At 39.6% G+C, this 18,606-nt stretch overlaps 1 protein-coding gene across 5 annotated transcripts in view; it reads right to left on the reverse strand.

Annotated features, from left to right (window-relative positions):
• The window catches only part of IL1RL1 (interleukin 1 receptor like 1), a 41,018-nt gene that overhangs the window by 13,011 nt on the left and 9,401 nt on the right, over window positions 1–18,606 (reverse strand). For 4 of the 5 annotated variants that reach the window (XM_032351722.1, XM_032351721.1, XM_032351719.1 and 1 more), the window contains exons 2-6: window positions 5,134–5,301; window positions 4,109–4,277; window positions 3,055–3,265; window positions 1,493–1,667; window positions 1,238–1,400 (exon numbers count right to left, since the gene is read on the reverse strand). In XM_032351722.1, coding sequence (XP_032207613.1) covers window positions 1,238–1,400; window positions 1,493–1,667; window positions 3,055–3,265; window positions 4,109–4,169 — 610 coding nt within the window. In that variant the 5' untranslated portion in view covers window positions 4,170–4,277; window positions 5,134–5,301. Of the gene's footprint in view, window positions 1–1,237; window positions 1,401–1,492; window positions 1,668–3,054; window positions 3,266–4,108; window positions 4,317–5,133; window positions 5,302–18,606 lie in introns of all 5 variants that reach the window. The other variant, XM_032351720.1, reaches the window with a different exon arrangement.

The raw sequence follows: 18,606 nt of genomic DNA on the forward strand, positions 1-18,606 counted from the left end.
GCTGGGTTGCTACTCAAATCTGTGTACCCCAAATTACAATTCTTTTATCCCCAATAAACACTCTTGCTTTCTTATTGCCTCCTGATAACTTTGGGTTCACAATTAAAACCCACCCAACAATATCTATCCATCCCTTACAGAACCTCTCACTAAATTTCTAATCCAGTTAATTATAGTAGAGATTAAATAGATTTTTTTCTATTTACAGAACTTCTCACAACAAATTGGGAGAAGGAAAGTTTATCTTGCTCTACAAACACTTATATTGCCATCCCCAAATAAGTTTATTAAGTTAGCATTCAGATCACACCACCTTAGGAAAGTTTAAGTCCTATAGGAGAGAACAGATTTGATTTCAGATTAGTAGTGTAAACTCCCTCTAAAATTCCTGAAATCTTGAGAGTGCATTTAGAAAAGTTCTTTGCTCTGTTGTTGAGAACTTGCAAGAGGAGATGAAGCCGGAAGACATATCGGGACCATGAAGTATGGTCGCTTGTTTTACTTTTCACATGGATACGTGGTCAACCTCAGTCCGAAAAGATTACATTGCAAATTCCAGAAATAAACAACTCATAAATTTTAAATTGCTCACTGTTCTGAGTAGCATGATAAAATCTCACAGTGCTCCACTCGGTCCCATCCAGGAAGTGAATTGTCCCTTTGTCTAGCAGATCTGCCCCATTTCTACCGCATGTCCATTAGCCACTTAGTAGCTTTCTTGGTTATGAGCAGACTTTCCTGGCATCCCACTCCTTGTGTTCAGGTAACCCCTCTTTTACTTAATAGTGTCCCCAAAGCACAAAAGTAATGATGCTGGTAATGCAGAGAAGCCAGAGAAGCCATTAAACACTTCCTCAAAGTGAAAAGGTGAAAGCTCTCAACGTTAATAAGAAAAGAGAAAAGCATCATATGCTGAATTTGCTAAGACCTGTAGTAACTTTTATTATGGTATTTTGTTGTAATCATTCTATTTTATTATTAGTTATAGTTGCTAATCTCTTACCGTGCCCAGCATATCAATTAAACCTTATCATAGGTATGTATGGACAGGAAAATACATAGTATATATATATACATAGTATATATAAGGTCAGTACTATCCCCTATTCCAGGCATCCACTGGGGGTTTTGGATAAGGGAGTCTGCAGTTAAGGAAAATCAATAAGAAGGGCACGATTCACGATTCCACCCACATTTTTTTTTAAATATTATGTTTTGTTACATTCGGTAGGCTCACCTTTCACAATGAATGATCTGGTTGTTGTGACGCCATAACTGACTCCATTTTCATTGTGCATAAATTTGCATGTATAATCACCTGTGTCCTTGCTAGTTGCATTGTCAATCAGCACATAGGTCTTGTGTATGTGATACCTTGGTCCGTGAAGAGCTTTACAATTCTGCAAGGAAACATTCCATTCCGCGTTCAGTGACTCTTTACTTGCCCTTGTTTTGTGTAATTTTCAGCCATTTCCCCCAAGTGTCCTTTTACCTTAAACCACTCAACAGGTGCTGTCCAGTTGTAGAGGTCAATTGTAGGACAATGTATTTTGGAATTTTTTTCTGATCCTGATGTTGTTGAATAAATCAGATGATCTGGAACATTGCAATCTGGTTGTTTTCTATAGATGGTGACATTTACATAACCAGTCTTGTTGGAGGTCGGACTAAAAATAAGTCAAACGATTTAAAAAGTTACTCAGCATTATGAAATGACTTCATTCAATTCTAAGCTTTTACTTAATACTGCTTTTTTTTTCTTCAAACAACTGATGTACAGGAATTATTTTCTTATTTAAAAACCTCTATAAAAATCTAGAGTTTTAATGAAACAAGACAAAAGCAGAGAGGGAGATAAACAATAAGAGACTCTTAATCTCAGGAAACAAAGGAGGGTTGCTGGAAGGGAGGGGTGGGGGGGATGGGGTGCCTGGGTGATTGACACTGGGGAGGGTGTGTGCTACAGTGAGTGCTGTGAGTTGTGTAAGACTGAAGAGTACAGACCTGTACCCCTGAAACAAATAATACATTATATGTTAATTTAAAAAATTTAGAGTTTTAAATATTTTTTGTGTTGCATTTGAGATAAAACATATCCCTTATATTAGCCCTGAAATGACTTCCTCGCCATTTCTTTATACCCTAGATCTGCTGTCATGCCAAGAACAGGATTTTATAAAGATAATTGGTATTTAATGAGAGTTTACTGTGTATCATTCATGGTGCTAACATTACATTATTTTCTTCTCATAAGCATGTGTTGAAGTAGGCTATATTATCGTATGTATTTTACAGATAAGGAAAGAGAAGGACAGAGAAATCACTTGCTGCCATCACATAGCCAACTAGTGACAAGACAGGAATTTGAAACGAAGACTGTTCTGACCTCAGAAGCTAGATGCCTAACTAATCACATCTCACATTTTGATGTAGTTCATCTGACATATTGTATATACCAAATACAGGCACAAGATCAGAACATTTAACAATATATACGTAGAGTAAAGAATCTGCAGGCACACTCTTACACAACCCTCTTAGGCTTGCCCCTCAGGTTTTTTTGTTTTTGTTTTTGTTTTTTAATTTATTTTTTATTTTCAGCATAACAGTATTCATTGTTTTTGCACCACACCCAGTGCTCAATGCAATCCGTGCCCTCTATAATACCCTCAGGTTTAAGGCACTGGTAACAGCCCTTTTGCTCCCACTATAGGCCTTCTTGAAGCCCAAAATCTAGCTTACTGGGTCTTTTAGCTGGTTTGTTCCTACTTCTAGCCAAAGTGAGTGAGTGCTCTCAGTTTTCTTGGTTACTACAAAAGCTAGGTCTTTTCCTAATTGAATTACAAATTCTTGCAATTCTATCTTTAAATTGTTCATAATCACCCAAAACCCAACCAGATGGTGTTCCTAGAAATACCCTTCTATTCAAACCACTTGATAAAGTCAGCTGTCCCACAAAGGTCTAGAAAGGAAAGGAAAGGAAGGACAGCTCACACCGTCAATTAGCAAATAAAGGGAACAAGCTGAAGATTATGGTGACTGCCTTGTTAATACCTTCTGATAATGCAAGTATAAATTCCAGAATCATTGACTTTGGCAGGGAGAAACTTAAGCCGTTCCCTGGCAGCCAACACACGATTTCTTTTCTGGGTGGTTATACTTTCGTTGGTTTTCAGGTAATACCAATCCACAGGGTATCGAGACTTTCCTTGCCTAGGACATCTCACAATTAAAGCCTCATCTTCCAGGCCCCAGGATGATTTGCCTGCAGATACAAAAAGCAAACAAACAAAACATAAATAGGATCCTGAAATGACCATATAACAACATTATATTCTTATACTGTATCCTTCTGGTATTAAATATAGAAATGGACCATTTTCTGTGACACTTTCACCGTGAAAGAATAGTAAATGATGGTAAATGATGAAGATCTTCTATGAAATGCTCTAATGCATACCACAGGTTAGTGAATTAACTTGCAGCCAATCCTCCTACACTGCTCCAGTGACAAAGCAGCCACATGTCACTCTGAGAAGTATACTATGGGACAACAAACGCTTACAGCACCTCCTACATGTGGGCTGCAGGATAAATTTTGATGTATTTAAATATGTAAAACTAAAATTATGATATACTTGTTGTGAAGAATTTGTCCTGATAGATTACTGATAAAGAATGACTGCGAAGCATAAATGAATTTTCCAGAAACAACCAGAAGCAAGCAGTTTAAAACAGGGCAAATGATGGGGTGCATGGGTGGCTTAGTCGGTTCCATTAAGCCTCCTCCTTCAGCTCAGTTCATGCTCTCAGTGTCCTGGGATCGAGCCCTGCGTCAGGCTCCCTGCTTAGCAGAGAGTCTGCTTCTCCCTCTCCCTCTGCCATTCCCCATGGCTTGTGCTGTCTCTCTCACTCTCTCAAATAAATAAATAAAATGTTAAAAAAAAAAGTCAAATATTTTTGGAATTACTTAATTTTAAAATTTTATAATCGTGCCATCTCTCTCAAATAAATAAATAAAACCTTTAAGAAAAAAAAAACAAGGCAAACATCTTTGGAATTACTTAATTTTAGAATTTTACAATTTCAGTTGAAAAGCAGTACTTACTAAATTTAGCTGCTGTGAAATGTACAAGAATTGTTAGAAGTGCCAAGACCCAAAGTCTCATTCTCAGCTTATCAATCCAGAGCAAGTGTTGGTAACTGATTGTTGAGATTATTCAAGGTGAATCCGTGACATACGATGGTGAAGGTCTCCCCAGGAGGTTGAAAGTACCCTTTGAGATTTACAGCAGGATAGAGTTTCAATGTCTCTACTGAAACATACATCATACAAAGTCATAAGCAAAATACTTACTGTTATGATTTTTACTTGTTCAATCCCCCCCCAGGAGAATTAATCAATCAACAGGTATTTATTAGGTATGAATATGTTTAACAGCAGGATTTCAGACATGAAACATTGCATTTATTCTTACTGAAACTTTGGGCCCCATAGGCTTTACAATAGTTGTACTGTTTCATAGTATGATGACCATGTACTGGAAGAAGCTGAATTAGGAGGACAGAAAACTAGTTTCTATTTTCGAAACAAATTAAAACTATAAAAAATTCAACAGACCCTAGAAAACACAATGTTCTAAATGCCAAGGTAAAAACCACAGCTCTCCACACAGGCTGGGGGTTGTGTGCACACACGTGTGACCCACATGCAGGTGTACGTGCAAATAGTTATCACAAAGCAACTAAAACTATAGAGAAGGGACAGGTCAAGCATTAATTGAGTAATTGCCCTAGACACAACACCAAACCCTCAAAAATGTGTGCCCACCTCAACCTGTCTCCAAAATTCACCAGTTTTTCTAAGAATAGTCGGAGGTCTGTGAAAAATATTTACATGCTTTTCTTTTTCCTTTCACCAAGAGAATCATTTAACTAGATTTTTTTTTTTCTTAAAAAGTCAGGGAAGGGATTGAATGAATACAGAAACTAGCTAATAGAACAATAGACACAGCAACCCTAAATAGACTTCAAAAAAGCACATTTCCTCTAAACATCATCTGCTGGTACTTTTCTTATTATGTGTATGGAAAAGTTTTTAGTGTAAGCTTCAGATAAGTAAGTGATGCTTACCCAACCTGAAGGATGGAAGGGAGCAATCTCCAAGTCGATGGCTGAGCTAAGAAGAGTTTCCAGCTCTTGTGACTCCCGCTCCGAAGTCTCCTCAGGTGCACGCACTCTCTCTTTTATTTTGAAGGGGAGACACTCAAAGACATCCTGGAATTCATTACTCCACCCACACTGAAATTTGATTTTTAGTCACAGTTCATGACTGGTTCAAAAATAGGGGTGCGTCATGTACCAAGAATTCTTGACCTTGGTACATAAATACTTCAACATAAGGACAACACTGAGTAATCCCTCTAGGTGAAGTCATCAAACCACCTCCCCTTATTTTAGCGGTTTCTTAAGCTAAATAATGTTTGCTGTTTATTGCCCTGATATTATTACTCATTTAGTTCTCAGTGATCTTTTTTTTTTTTAAATTTTATTTATTTATTTGAGAGAGAGAGACAGTGAGAGAGAGCATGAGCGAGGAGAAGGTCAGAGGGAGAAGCAGACTCCCCATGGAGCTGGGAGCCCGATGTGGGACTCGATCCCGGGACTCCAGGATCATGACCTGAGCCGAAGGCGGTCATCCAACCAACTGAGCCACCCAGGCGCCCCTCAGTGATCTTTTTAAAAAATATTTTATTTATTTATTTGAGACAGGCAGAGAGAGATCACAAGTAGGCAGAGAGGCAGGCAGAGAGATAGGGGGAAGCAGGCTCCCTGCTGAGCAGAGAGACCATGACCTGAGCTGAAGGCAGTGACTTAACCCACTGAGCCACCCAGGTGCCCCAGGTTCTCAGTGATCTTGAAGTCCTGGGGCCTTGAATCTGCCTTTCTAGATATTCTTCGACACTTCATTTGGCAAATTCTAGCTCAGCATGCTATTCCAGTTTGGGCTGGATGAACTACAAACAGTTCCAAAAACGAATGAGGAGACAAGTAATGAGGAGTAAGCCAGACTTTACAGAGTTTGTAAGCGCTCTTCTTATGGTCCAGAATGTGACACAGTCTTTCCAAAACCAGATTCCCCCAGCATCTCAACTCCTCAGATATAAGTCCCCGTAGAGACTCAGATCAGTTTTGCTGGAAAAGGACATATTTTCTAAGGAGTTCAGGAGCATAGAGAGAAACTATGAGTAAGAAAGCTACCTCAAGGGGACTGATAGGAAGACCATAAACTTCAACTCTTGGACCCCATGTAAAATGAATGTTAATTGCAAAATTAGATTTGAGCTATACATAGCTATAATAACTCTATCATGAGTAAATTCAAATCACTTTTAAAACTTAACACATCTCCAGAGAATTCAGGGACTAATTGCAGACTGGTGCAATAATATAATGATAATAGTTAAGCTTTCTCTAGAACTCACTCTATGCCAAGGTCCAGTTCCTAGTGGCTTACATGTGTTAACTCCTTCATTGCCACAACACCCATGGAGGCAGGCATTCTTGTTATAATACCCATTTTACAGAGAAGGACAGGAAGGCCCAGAAAAGTTAAACAACTTGGCCAAGTCACATACTGCTAAGAGACAGAACCCAAACAGGCTGGTCTCAAAGGCTAAGTGTCTAATCATGAAGTCACACTGCCACTGGGTGACCAAGGTAGAGAGAGGAAGTTCCTGCTAACAAAGGATTCTTCTAATAGGTTTTTCATTCCCCCCACTGTAGCGGGCAGTGTTCTTGAGCAGGCATGCTCATCTGCTTGGGAATTTAGTCATAGTTTAGACATCAGTCATGTGCTCTGGGAGGGAGAAATACAAAATTCTGTCACAGCACAGATTTACAATAAGATGTTCAGTGTCAATTCAAGGAACCAGGTCTGCTTATCTCTAGTCTTGAGTTAGTTGTCCAAGCTCTTATTATCAAGAGCATATGAGTTTCACATTGAGACCACAGAATCAGGAGCAAGTGAGCTAGAAACAGTGCCCAGGACATGGTTAAACTCTGGATAACATTTTGTTAAATAAAATAGTATGAACCTGAATGTTCTTATACCTGAATATGAACTTTTATTTTACACACTAAACTATCTTTCAAAAGGTTTGATTAAATGTAGGCATTTCTGGGTGCCTGGGTGGCTCAGTGGGTTAAAGCCTCTGCCTTAGGCTCAGGTCATGATCTCAGGGTCATGGGATCAAGCCCCAGATTGGGCTCTCTGCTCAATAGGGAGCCTGCTTCCCCTTTTCTCTCTCTGCCTGCCTCTCTGCTGGCATGTGATATCTTTCTCTTTCAAATAAATAAATAAAATCTTTAAAAAATAATGTAGGCATTTCTTCATAAGACTAGACCATGTTTCCATGGGTTTCCTAGTTTCAAATATAAGATTTCTCAGTTAAAAATCAGATTTCAATTAGAATGTTAACATGATCCTGAAACCCGGAAGAAGCATTTCATAAAATCTAATGATTACAGTAGATAATCCAATAATCTATTCATCAATTAAGTCCTTTCACTCAAAGAAATGAAGTACTTATCATCAATATCACTCAACTTTTACAGATTAAAAAAAAAACCCATAGATGATGGTTAAATCATCAGACCAAGCTCATCCACTTGTGGCTAGGGTTGAAACCAAACTTGTTGAACCTCAAAGCCAAAGCTCTTTTTTTTTTTTCTCTTGAATACCAACTAAAAAGGAGAGAAAAACAACAACAACAACAACAACAACAAACAGAGCAGTCAAGATTGCTTTCTTAAAAAATTGCTTTCTTAAAAAAATTGTGGGCTGGGTTATTAAAATAAGCTAGTCTAATTTCCCAAAAGCTTCTTTTTATAAATAACTAAACCACTTTGGTTTCTCACTACTATGACACCATCCAATATAAATGTATAATGGTTCATAATAACTGAGACAATATGTGAAAAGCAAGGGCCTCTAACTAATAAATACAACAGTGATTTTGAGCACTTGTGAAATTTCTTGAGTTAAGCAGAAAGCTTTCAATGTCTGCTTATTTCTCTAGCAGACACCCTCTTTTAAGGATTTTTCAGACCTACTCTTCATTTTAAAAATTAACCTAACCTAATTTGGCTATAAAATTGTTCTGATTTTTGAGTTTAGCCATAATTTCCTTCTGATTTTGGATGAGAGTTTTGAAATCTGGCATGTCCCTATTTATAATTTACTAATTTACTAACACTTCTGCCAAAAAATAAACAAAAACCAAAAGCCCTGATTTTCAGAGTAATAGCAAGCAATTTGCATTTGGACTGTGGCACTCAAGTATTTCATAACTAATAAGATATCATGCAATACTTCTCCCATTTGTCTTGCCTGGTATCATAACTAAATCAAGATGTCCTCTCATAGTCCAGAGCTGTCCATGTATGGCCTAGTCTTACTGTAAGCCATGTCAATAGCAAGGACATTTTTGTCATGTTGCACATATAGGAATCCAAGTGGGTCAGGTTCTTAGTAATTCTCACAAGAATAAGCAAAGGGGAAATCTTTTCCCCATTTCATTAGAGAGCATATTGAATGTAACTTTTCTCCCATTTCTCATGATGGGGTATTTGTAGAGCCTGCAATGGATGGGGGCAGCCTGCAATGGACAGGGGGGCAGATCCCATGTGGTGGTAGGTGGTCTTGGGAGAAGGCTCTAGGGACAGCACAACCCACTGTGTTCCTTGGGAAGAGTGCTTATCTTTGGATTCTTCTTTGCCACACTTCAAACTCTAGGAGCTCTCGATGCTCCTTCCCTGCCTTACCCCTATGAAAAGCAACTTCTCTCATAGTCTTCCTCAAACTCAGTGGGGGCAACTCCATTCCTCAAGTTGCTCAAGACAAAATTCACCATCAGTCATTGGCTCTTCTTTTCCTCACACATCTGACCTGCAATCCACCAGGACATCCTGTAGGTTTCACCTTCAAACACATCCTATTTGCAAACACTTCCACCGACCTCCACCTCCATCTTCCTCTCCCTAGCCACCATCATCTCTCACCTCGACTGCAACAGTAGCTTATAATAGTTATCCGTGCTTCCACCAGTCCCCCTGTTCAGATTGATACTAATAAAGAGGCTCCAGAAATCCTATTAAAACCTGTCAGATCATATAGGCCTCCAATGTCTTCCCACATCACCCACATCTAACCCCCTTAGAGCAGCTCTGAGGGCCCATGTAATCTGAGGCTACCCATCACTCTTCTGACTCCTCCTTTCCAACCCTGAACTGTACACTTGCTCTTCCTTCTATCTGGACAGTTTCTTCCAGTTACCCAATAGGTTAACTCCCTCACTTCCTGGAAGTCAGGGCTCCTGTAGTACCTTCTCAAAAAGACTTACCCTGACTATGTAATTTTCTTTCTTTCTTTCTTTCTTTCTTTCTTTCTTTCTTTCTTTCTCTCTTCTTTTTTTCCCTTCCTTTCTTCCTTTCTCTCTTTTGTTTTCTTCTTTCCCTTTCTTCTTCCCTCCCTTTCTCTTTCTTTCCTTTTTTGATTCTGAGTAACTTTTTTCTTATTGAGCTTAAATTCACATAACATAAAATTAATCAGTTGAAAGTGACAATTCAGTATCATTTGGTATACTCACAATACTGTGAATCTACTGCCTCTTTCTACTTTCCAAACATTTTCATCACTCCAAATAAAATCCCATTCCCAATAGTAATTACTCCCCCTTCCTTTCATTCCCCAGCTCCTAGAAACCACCAGTCTGCTTTCTGCCTCTATGGATCTGCCTCTTCTGAATATTTCATATATATGGAATCATCCAATAAGTACCTTTATGTCTGGCCCCTTTCATTTAGCACAGTATATTCAAGGTTCTTCTATGTTGAAGAATGTATCAGTACTTCATTCCTTTAGTGGTTGAATAATATCCATCCTATGAATATACCACAATTTCTTTATCCATCCATCCATTCATGGATATTTGGGTTGCTTCTAACTTGAACTATTGTGAATACTACAGTCATGGACACTGGAGTCAAAGCATTCATTTGAGTATCTGATCAACTGAATTTTAATGGCAATGTTTCCTCCCTATTTTCTTACCCAGCTCTGCCTTTTTACTGGGGCACCCATCATCTTTTCTACTTATGAATTGTATTTCTTGTTTGTATTCTGTTTTCCACCATTAGATTATGAGCTCCAGAAGAGGAGGTAATTTTAGTGTTTTGCCCGGCAGAGGGCCATAGGACAAAGCAGATGCTTGGAAATGTTTGTTGAATGAACTGGTACAACCAGCTAGGGATTGAAATATTTGGTTTGGAAAGGAAAGGTCTGTATCAAACCTGAGCAGGAGCAATGTACTTTGAGCTGTGTTTTTCTATCTCTTCCTTGAAACTCTGGCTTTACTGTTCTCTCTTATGGTAAGGTGAGGCCCAAGTCAGTCTTGGAATGTCCCATGGGAACTCCTGAGGCTGAGAAGAGGGTTTTGTGAAAACTGGAAGGAACTCTGTGGACTGAGGACAGAGAAGAGGGAGAAACAGAGTTGCTGGCTATATGAAAACCAGCCAGCATTCTTAAATGTTTGCATATGTGCAATGACTAAATTATAAACAATATCCCCTCAAGACTAATTCCATATGATGATTTTATAACCTGCAGTCCACATGTGTCATTCTTCATTTACTTCATGTATATCTTCCTTTCTCTTGGGCTTAGTCTGGCCTTTATTTTCCCAACATTAGAATCAGCACCTATAATTTCTATGAGAATTCTAAAATATATCTGGGAGTTTAAGTGCATAGGATAACCAAAAGATTGTTCAAAAATAAGAACGAAGTTGGAGGACTTACATAACACAACTTTAAGATTTAATATAAAGCTAGAACAATGGAAACAGTGTGGTATTGGCATAAAGATGGACATAGAGATCAAAGGACCATAAAAGAAAGAGTCCAGAAATAAACTCAACCACACAGAAAATTTATTTTTGATAAAAGCACCAACATAGGGGAGGCTGGGTGGCTCAGTGGGTTAAGCCGCTACCTTTGGCTCAGGTGATGATCTCGGGGTCCTGGGATCGAGTCCCGCATCCGGCTCTCTGCTCAGCAGGGAGCCTGCTTCCTCTCTCTCTCTCTCTGCCTGCCTCTCTGCCTATTTGTGATCTCTGTCTGTCAAATAAATAAATAAAAAATCTTAAAAAAAAAAAAAGCACCAACATAAGCCTATGGGGAAAGCATAGTTTTCAACAAATGATGATAGAAAAACAGGCTATCTTTATGGATGAAAGACATCTCTTTCATTCACATTATACACAGAAATAAAAATCAAAATGGATCATATTTGTAAAAAATGACATAGTGAAAAATCTTCGTAGTTTTCATATTGAACAAGGACAAATATTTCTTAGACTAGATACAAAAATCAGTAATCATGAAAGAAAACTAAATAACTTAGACTGTGCCAAAATGAAGAACTTTTTTTCTTCATAGGACATCATTAAAATTTGAATAGGCCAAACTGCAGGCAGACAAAATACAATTTATACATCTGATGGAAGACCTGTATCTATAATTTATAAATGGCTCATACAAATCAATATGAAGAAGACAAAACAGCCTGATTTAAAAAAAATCATAAAGACTCAAACTGTGATTTCACAAAATATACTGATGGCCAGCAAACACATAAAAAAGGTGCTCACAATTGCTAGTCTTTAGAGAAATGTAAATAGTCTGATGAGACTCTATTGATGGGATGAGATTCTATTTGATAGATTTTATTTGATGGCCTCACAAAGACTGACAATCCCAAAATGTTGACAAAAGGCTGTGGTGTAGCTAGAACCCTTATACAGCCCTGGTGGGAGTGTAAAATCATAAATGACTTTGTAACACAGTTTGGAAGCTTCTGGTAACTGCTAGAAATTCTTCTCCTAAGGATTTACTTGAAGAAAATCAAAACTTATACCCACAAAAAGACTCACACCCAAATGTTCACAGAATCTTGATGGCCAACAACAACATGAATGGATCAACTATTTTCCCCTCATGATGGAAAGCTGTTCAGCAATTAAAAAACAAAAGGAAGAACACAATACAGATGGATTTCAGAAACCCTGGGCTGTGTGGAAAAAGCCAGGTGTAAAAGAGCACACACTGTATGATTCCATTCTATATTGTTTATTCTATAATCTTAACATTCTATAATGTTTATAAACTTCAAAGGTAATGGGAGGGGGTTGTGGGAGTCAATTAACTGTAAAGGCGAGTAAGAGAATTTGATGGTATGATACCTGAATTTGAGATGATGGTTTCATACGGTATACATTTGTCACAGCTGACTTTACACCTAAAATGTGCATATTTTATTGCATGTACATCTCAAGGAGTCAATAAATGAAACCAAAAGTTAAGGAACATCTGCTCTGCAACCTCACAATTCCACTTTAAGTATTTACCCAAGAGAATTAAAAGCACATGTCCACGAAACACTTACAAAAGGATGTTTATGAATGTTGTATTCATATACCAGAAACAGAAAATAATTCAAACATCTATCAGCAGAATGGATTAAGAAAAGGCATTAAAAAAAAGAACTACTGATATAATACTATGATGAATCTTGAAAAGATCACATCCAGTAAGTTTGAGTTTGTTGCAAAATAAAAAACAAAAAAGCACTGCCCATCCCCCCCAGTTATGCCTAAATATGGAAAAGTACATATTACATGTCTATGAAGCTCAATCACAGCCTAATTAACTTTTACTGGGAAACAGAAAGCATGTGTTTGAAATTGTGGGAATTTGGTGGGAAAAGTGTGGGTAGCAACTTTCTGGGAAGAAGTATTTTCCACGGTGTTTGGGATGGTGATTACATGAGTGAATGCAATCATTAAATCTCATTCAACATTTAAGATCTATGGTTTCAACTGAGTGTTATTTATTCCCGTAAAACAGTAAAATAAAATCAAGTCTTATTTTCCCACATATATAATAGGAGCAACACTGTACTGAAGTCAAAGACCTAAGTTCATTTCTGGGATACCATGAGAAATCTTCACAGGAGGTCTTGCCAGTGTTTTGTCACCAAACTTCCCCAAATAAATGATCTATAGAGAGTACTGTTAATTTTGAGTCGGGGGGTGGGAGGGAGAGTCAGGGTGGGGAATGATTCCAGGAACAAGTTGTCCAAAACAAATTCTGTGGTCTGTCCTTTTCCCAAAAAACTTTTTAGGTAAATTTCCTCTCCGAATTTATCTCAGTTTTTCTATCCAAGATTACAAGCAATCAGCTAAGCTTATTGGTCATTTCTCAGATGAGAGCGAAGGCTATGCTTTAAATCTCTGACAGAAGCAACGTCACGTGGGCACTGACCAGTGACAAGGATACCAGCTACTGCAAAGGAGCTGGGCTTAACCCTGTGTTTTCTGGATTATGGAGGAAGGGGGTGCCAGGGAAGTACAGTGGAGGGTACTTTGGGGGGAAGGGGCTGATGTAGGGGTTACAGACTCATCAGTAAGAAATTATTTCAGTGTTTTTATAATTAGCATGGTCCTGCCTACCAACTCAGCCTCAACAGGACTTGGAAGCACAAAATGCTGAACCCACACCCCCCTGCCACTGTGAGGGCCTCTGTAAGATGTCCATCACTGCTTCAGATACGGGGGACCAGCAGTGCACCACACAGAACAAAGACAGGTGAAAATACCCACCCATGTGGAATTTACCTCCTGGCAGAGAAGAAAGATCATAAACAATAGAAAGAAGTAAAAGATATTTATAACCAATGTTAGATGGTGTTACAATTAGAAAAAGAAAGCAGACTAGGGAGGGAAAGAGAGGGTGAGAAATGGAATTTTCAGGAGGGGGGCCTGGGAAGGATACACATTTGGATACACAGCTGAAGGAGGGCCCAGGCAGAAGGGGCAAGGCAGTGTGGATGGCCTGGAGCAGAGCAGGACGGCCTGGAGCAGAGGAGCCACAGGGAACCACGTGCTTGAGTGGAATAAGAAATGGCCAAAAAGTAAGAGGAAGTTGGAAAGGTCTGGCAATCCAAGCCTGTCAAGCTTCATGAGTCATCTTGAGCACTTGGGACTCTTACTTGGTGAGAAGAAAACTGGTGAAGGACTTCAAGCCAAGGAATGGCATGAAAATGCCCTTAAGTAGGATGAGAGCTGAAGGAGGAGAATGAATCAGAAGGCTCTGTGGTCCTCCAGGCGACAGGGAGATGGCAATGTAGATGGCGAGAGAAGGACTGGAATTTGGATATATGTTGATGCACTGCAGGCAAGATTTCTTGATGGTTAGGATCTGGGATGTGAGAGAAAGAGAGTGGTCAAAGGTGACTCCAAGATTGGACCCAAGCAACTGGATGAAGGGGTTAGTAGTCACTGAGATGGGGAGACTGCAGGTGAAATAGATTTTGGAGTAAGACTGGCTCAGTGGGGGACATAGTCAGCTTGGCAAATCTATTAGACATACACTGAAGATGGCAAGTCAACAGAGTGCTCCTGGAGCAAGTCAACGTCCTTGCTCCTGATGTTCAACAAACACATTCAGGCTAAGGAAACAAACTTGGGAGATGTCAGTGAACATAGATGAAATTAAGCCCAGGAGACTAAGACTGAAAGAAGACAGGCCATCAGGGCACAAAAGTTTTATTTTCACCATAAAATGTCCCTGCAGAAAAGTATTTACCTCTCCCTAAAAGACAAATTTGGATCTCTCTCATAAAATACTGGAGAACTGTTGAGAATTCAGCATAAGTTAAAATAAGTTGTTAACTTAGAATCATTTCTGTTTCTTTTTCTCATTTTGTGTGTTTGCTTGGTTGTTTTATAAATAAGTTGATCGACTGGGAACCCACTTTGGGAACACTGCATTACTTATTTCTTTAACTTTCAATTTGTGAATAAATAAGTAAGATCCTAATGGCATTATGCTATTGTCGATGTCACTGATCACCCCCATGTCCTTGCTAAAGCCAGTGTCAGTCATCCACCTTCACCTTCCCTTGAAGGTGTCTTGATCACAGGTGAGAGACTTTTCCTTCATCTTCCTGTAAAACCCCCACTGGCTGTTCCTTCATGCCTCGCCTCTCCCCACCACTTCATGATTTACTCCTTGGACCTCTTTTCTTCTCTATGGGCACTCATCCCTCATGTGATGTCATCCAGTTTCTGTGGGTTCCCAACCTCCTCAGTCGCTTCCCAGGCATTATCTGAAACTGGCACCCATATGTTGGGGGCAGGAAGAGGCTGAAGAAAAAGGCAGCCACCCCAGGTAGGTAGGTGGCAGTCTTAATGGGCAAGGGAACTTACTTGCGAGGTAACAGCAAGACAAATAGATCTCTGCATTTGCCTGCTGAATCTTAAATGTTTGTACAGAGGATTTTCCTGGGTTCAGTAGTGTAGACCATCCAGATGGTCTCAACACCACATTGCTCTCTCAAGTGTATGTCCTTGGAGCAGCCTCTGGGAGTGGAGGAAGCAAGCAGGACACACATTCCAAGGGTAGGGGAGGCAGGGAGGAGCTTCTGACTTCCAGCTTGAGGGGCAACCAACAGTCACATCCTTTCCATGACCTCCCCCAAGAGTCCTGGCTCTAAACATCACCTGTTCCACCAAAACCTGCTCTTCCAGAGAGGAGTCAAGATGGCGGAGAAGTAGCAGGATGAGACTACATCAGGTAGCAGGAGATCAGCTAGATAGCTTACCTAAACATTGCAAACACCTACAAATCCAACGGGAGATCAAAGAGAAGAAGAACAGCAATTCTAGAAACAGAAAATCAACCACTTTCTGAAAGGTAGGACTGGCAGAGAAGTGAATCCAAAGGGACAGGAAGATAGATGGCAGGGGAAGGGGCCGGCTCCTGGCAAGCGGCAGAGCAACGGAGCACAAAATCAGGACTTCTAAAAGTCTGTTCTTCTGAGGCACATCGCTCCAGAGGCTAAACTGGGGTGAAGCCCACGCGGGGTCAGCATGGCCCCAGGTCCCGCAGGGTCACAGAAGGATTGGGGGTGTCTGAGTGTAGCAGAGCTTGCAGGTATTAGAACAGGGAAGCCGGCGGCAGAGACAGAGCTGAGGAATGAGCTCTCAGGTGGGGGTTACCTTGAACCGGTCGCAGCCTGGGTGAGCTTGGAGCATGGCCAGAGGCCAGGGAGACGGGAGTGATTGGGTGCTGTTCTCTGAGGAGTGGGGCCCCAAGCTCTCGGCTCCTCTGGGCCAGAGACTGGGAGGCCACCATTTTCATTCCCATCCTCCAGAACTCTACAGAAAGCGTTCAGGGAACAAAAGCTCTGGAAAGCAAACCTGAGCGGATTACTCAGCCTGGCCCCTGGTAAGGACGGTGCAATTCTGCCTGGGGCAAAGACACTTGAGAATCACTACAACAGGCCCCTCCCCTAGAAGATCAACAAGAAATCCAGCCAGGACCAAGTTCACCTACCAAGGAGTGCAGGTTCAATACCAAGGAGAGCAGCGGAATTCCAGAGGAGGAGAAAGCAAAGCACAGAACTCATGGCTTTCTCCCCATGATTCATTAGTCTTGCAGTTAACTTAATTTTTTTTTTCAATTTTTTTCTTCTTCTGATAAATTTTGTTTAAATTTTACCCTTTTCTTTTTTAACATTTTTTAACTAGTTTATCTAATATATATATATATATTTTTCTTTTTTATATTTTTTCTTTATTCATTTTATTTTTTTAATTGTTTCTTTTTTTTCTGAACTTCTTTTTATCCCCTTTCTACCCCTCCCCCGCAATGATTTGGGGTCGCTTCTGATTTGGCTAAAGCATATTTTCCTGGGTCTCTGCCACCCTTTTAGTATTTTACTTGATCCTTCACATACTCTTATCTGGACAAAATGACAAGGCAGAAAAATTCACCACAAAAAAACAAAACAAAACAAAACAAAACAAAAGAACAAGAGGCAATACCAAAGGCTAGGGACCTAATCAATACAGACATTGGTAATATGTCAGATCTAGAGTTCAGAATGACGATTCTCAAGGTTCTAGCCAGGCTCGAAAAAGGCATGGAAGATATTAGAGAAACCCTCTCGGGAGATATAAAAGCCCTTTCTGGAGAAATAAAAGAACTAAAATCTAACCAAGTTGAAATCAAAAAAGCTATTAATGAGGTGCAATAAAAAACGGAGGCTCTCACTGCTAGGATAAATGAGGTAGAAGAAAAAATAAGTGATATAGAAGATGAAATGACAGAGAATAAAGAAGCTGAGCAAAAGAGGGACAAACAGCTACTGGACCACAAGGGGAGAATTTGAGAGATAAGTGACACCAATTATTAGAATAATTGGGATTCCAGAAGAAGAAGAAAGAGAGAGGGGAGCAGAAGGTATATTGGAGAGAATTATTGGAGAGAATTTCCCTAATATGGCAAAGGGAATAAGCATCAAAATCCAGGAGGTGCAGAGAACCCCCCTCAAAATCAATAAGAGGTCCACACCCTGTCACCTAATAGTAAAATTTACAAGTCTTATTGACAAAGAGAAAATCCTGAAAGCAGCCCGGGAAAAGAAGTCTGTAACATGCAATGGTAAAAATATTAGATAGGCAGCAGACTTATCCAAAGAGACCTGGCAAACCAGAAAGAGCTAGCATGATATATTCAGAGCACTAAACAAGAAAAACACACAGCCAAGAATATGATATCCAGCTAGGCTATCATTGAAAATAGAAGGAGAGATAAAAAGCTTCCAGGACAAACAAAAACTGAAAGAATTTGCAAACACCAAACCAGCTCTACAGGAAATATTGAAAGGGGTCCTCTAAGCAAAGAGAGAGCCTAAAAGTAGTAGATCAGAAAGGAACAGAGACAGTATACAGTAACAGTCACCTTATAGGCAATACAATGGCACTAAATTCATATCTCTCAATAGTTACCCTGAGTGTTAATGGACTAAATGCCCCAATCAAAAGACACAAGGTATCAGAATGGATAAAAAAACAAAACCCATCTATATGTTGCCTCCAAGAAACTCATTTCAGACCCAAAGTCACCTCCAGATTTAAAGTGAGGGGGTGGAAAACAATCTACCATGCTAATGGACATTAGAAGAAAGCAGGGGTGGCAATCCTTAGATCAGATCAAATAGATTTTAAGCCAAAGACTATAATAAGAGATGAGGAAGGACATTATATCATACTCAAAGGGTCTGTCCAACAAGAAGATCTAACAATTTTAAATATCTATGCCCCTAACATGGGAGCAGCCAAATATATAAACCAATTAATAACAAAATCAAAGAAACACATCAACAATAATATAATAATAGTAGGGGACTTTAACACTTCCCTTACTGAAATGGACATATCATCCAAACAAAAGATCAACAAGGAAATAAAGGCCTTAAATGACACACTAGACCAGATGGACATCACAGATATATTCAGAACATTTCATCCCAAAACAACAGAATACACATTCTTCTCTGGTGCACATGGAACATTCTCCAGAATAGATCACATCCTGGGTCCTAAATCAGGTCTCAACTGGTATCAAAAGATTGAGATCATTCCCTGCATATTTTTAGACCACAATGCTCTGAAGCTAGAACTCAATCACAAGAGGAAA

The sequence above is a fragment of the Mustela erminea genome, chromosome 7 (assembly GCF_009829155.1).
Source record: "Mustela erminea isolate mMusErm1 chromosome 7, mMusErm1.Pri, whole genome shotgun sequence".
NCBI classification, from domain to species: domain Eukaryota; kingdom Metazoa; phylum Chordata; class Mammalia; order Carnivora; family Mustelidae; genus Mustela; species Mustela erminea.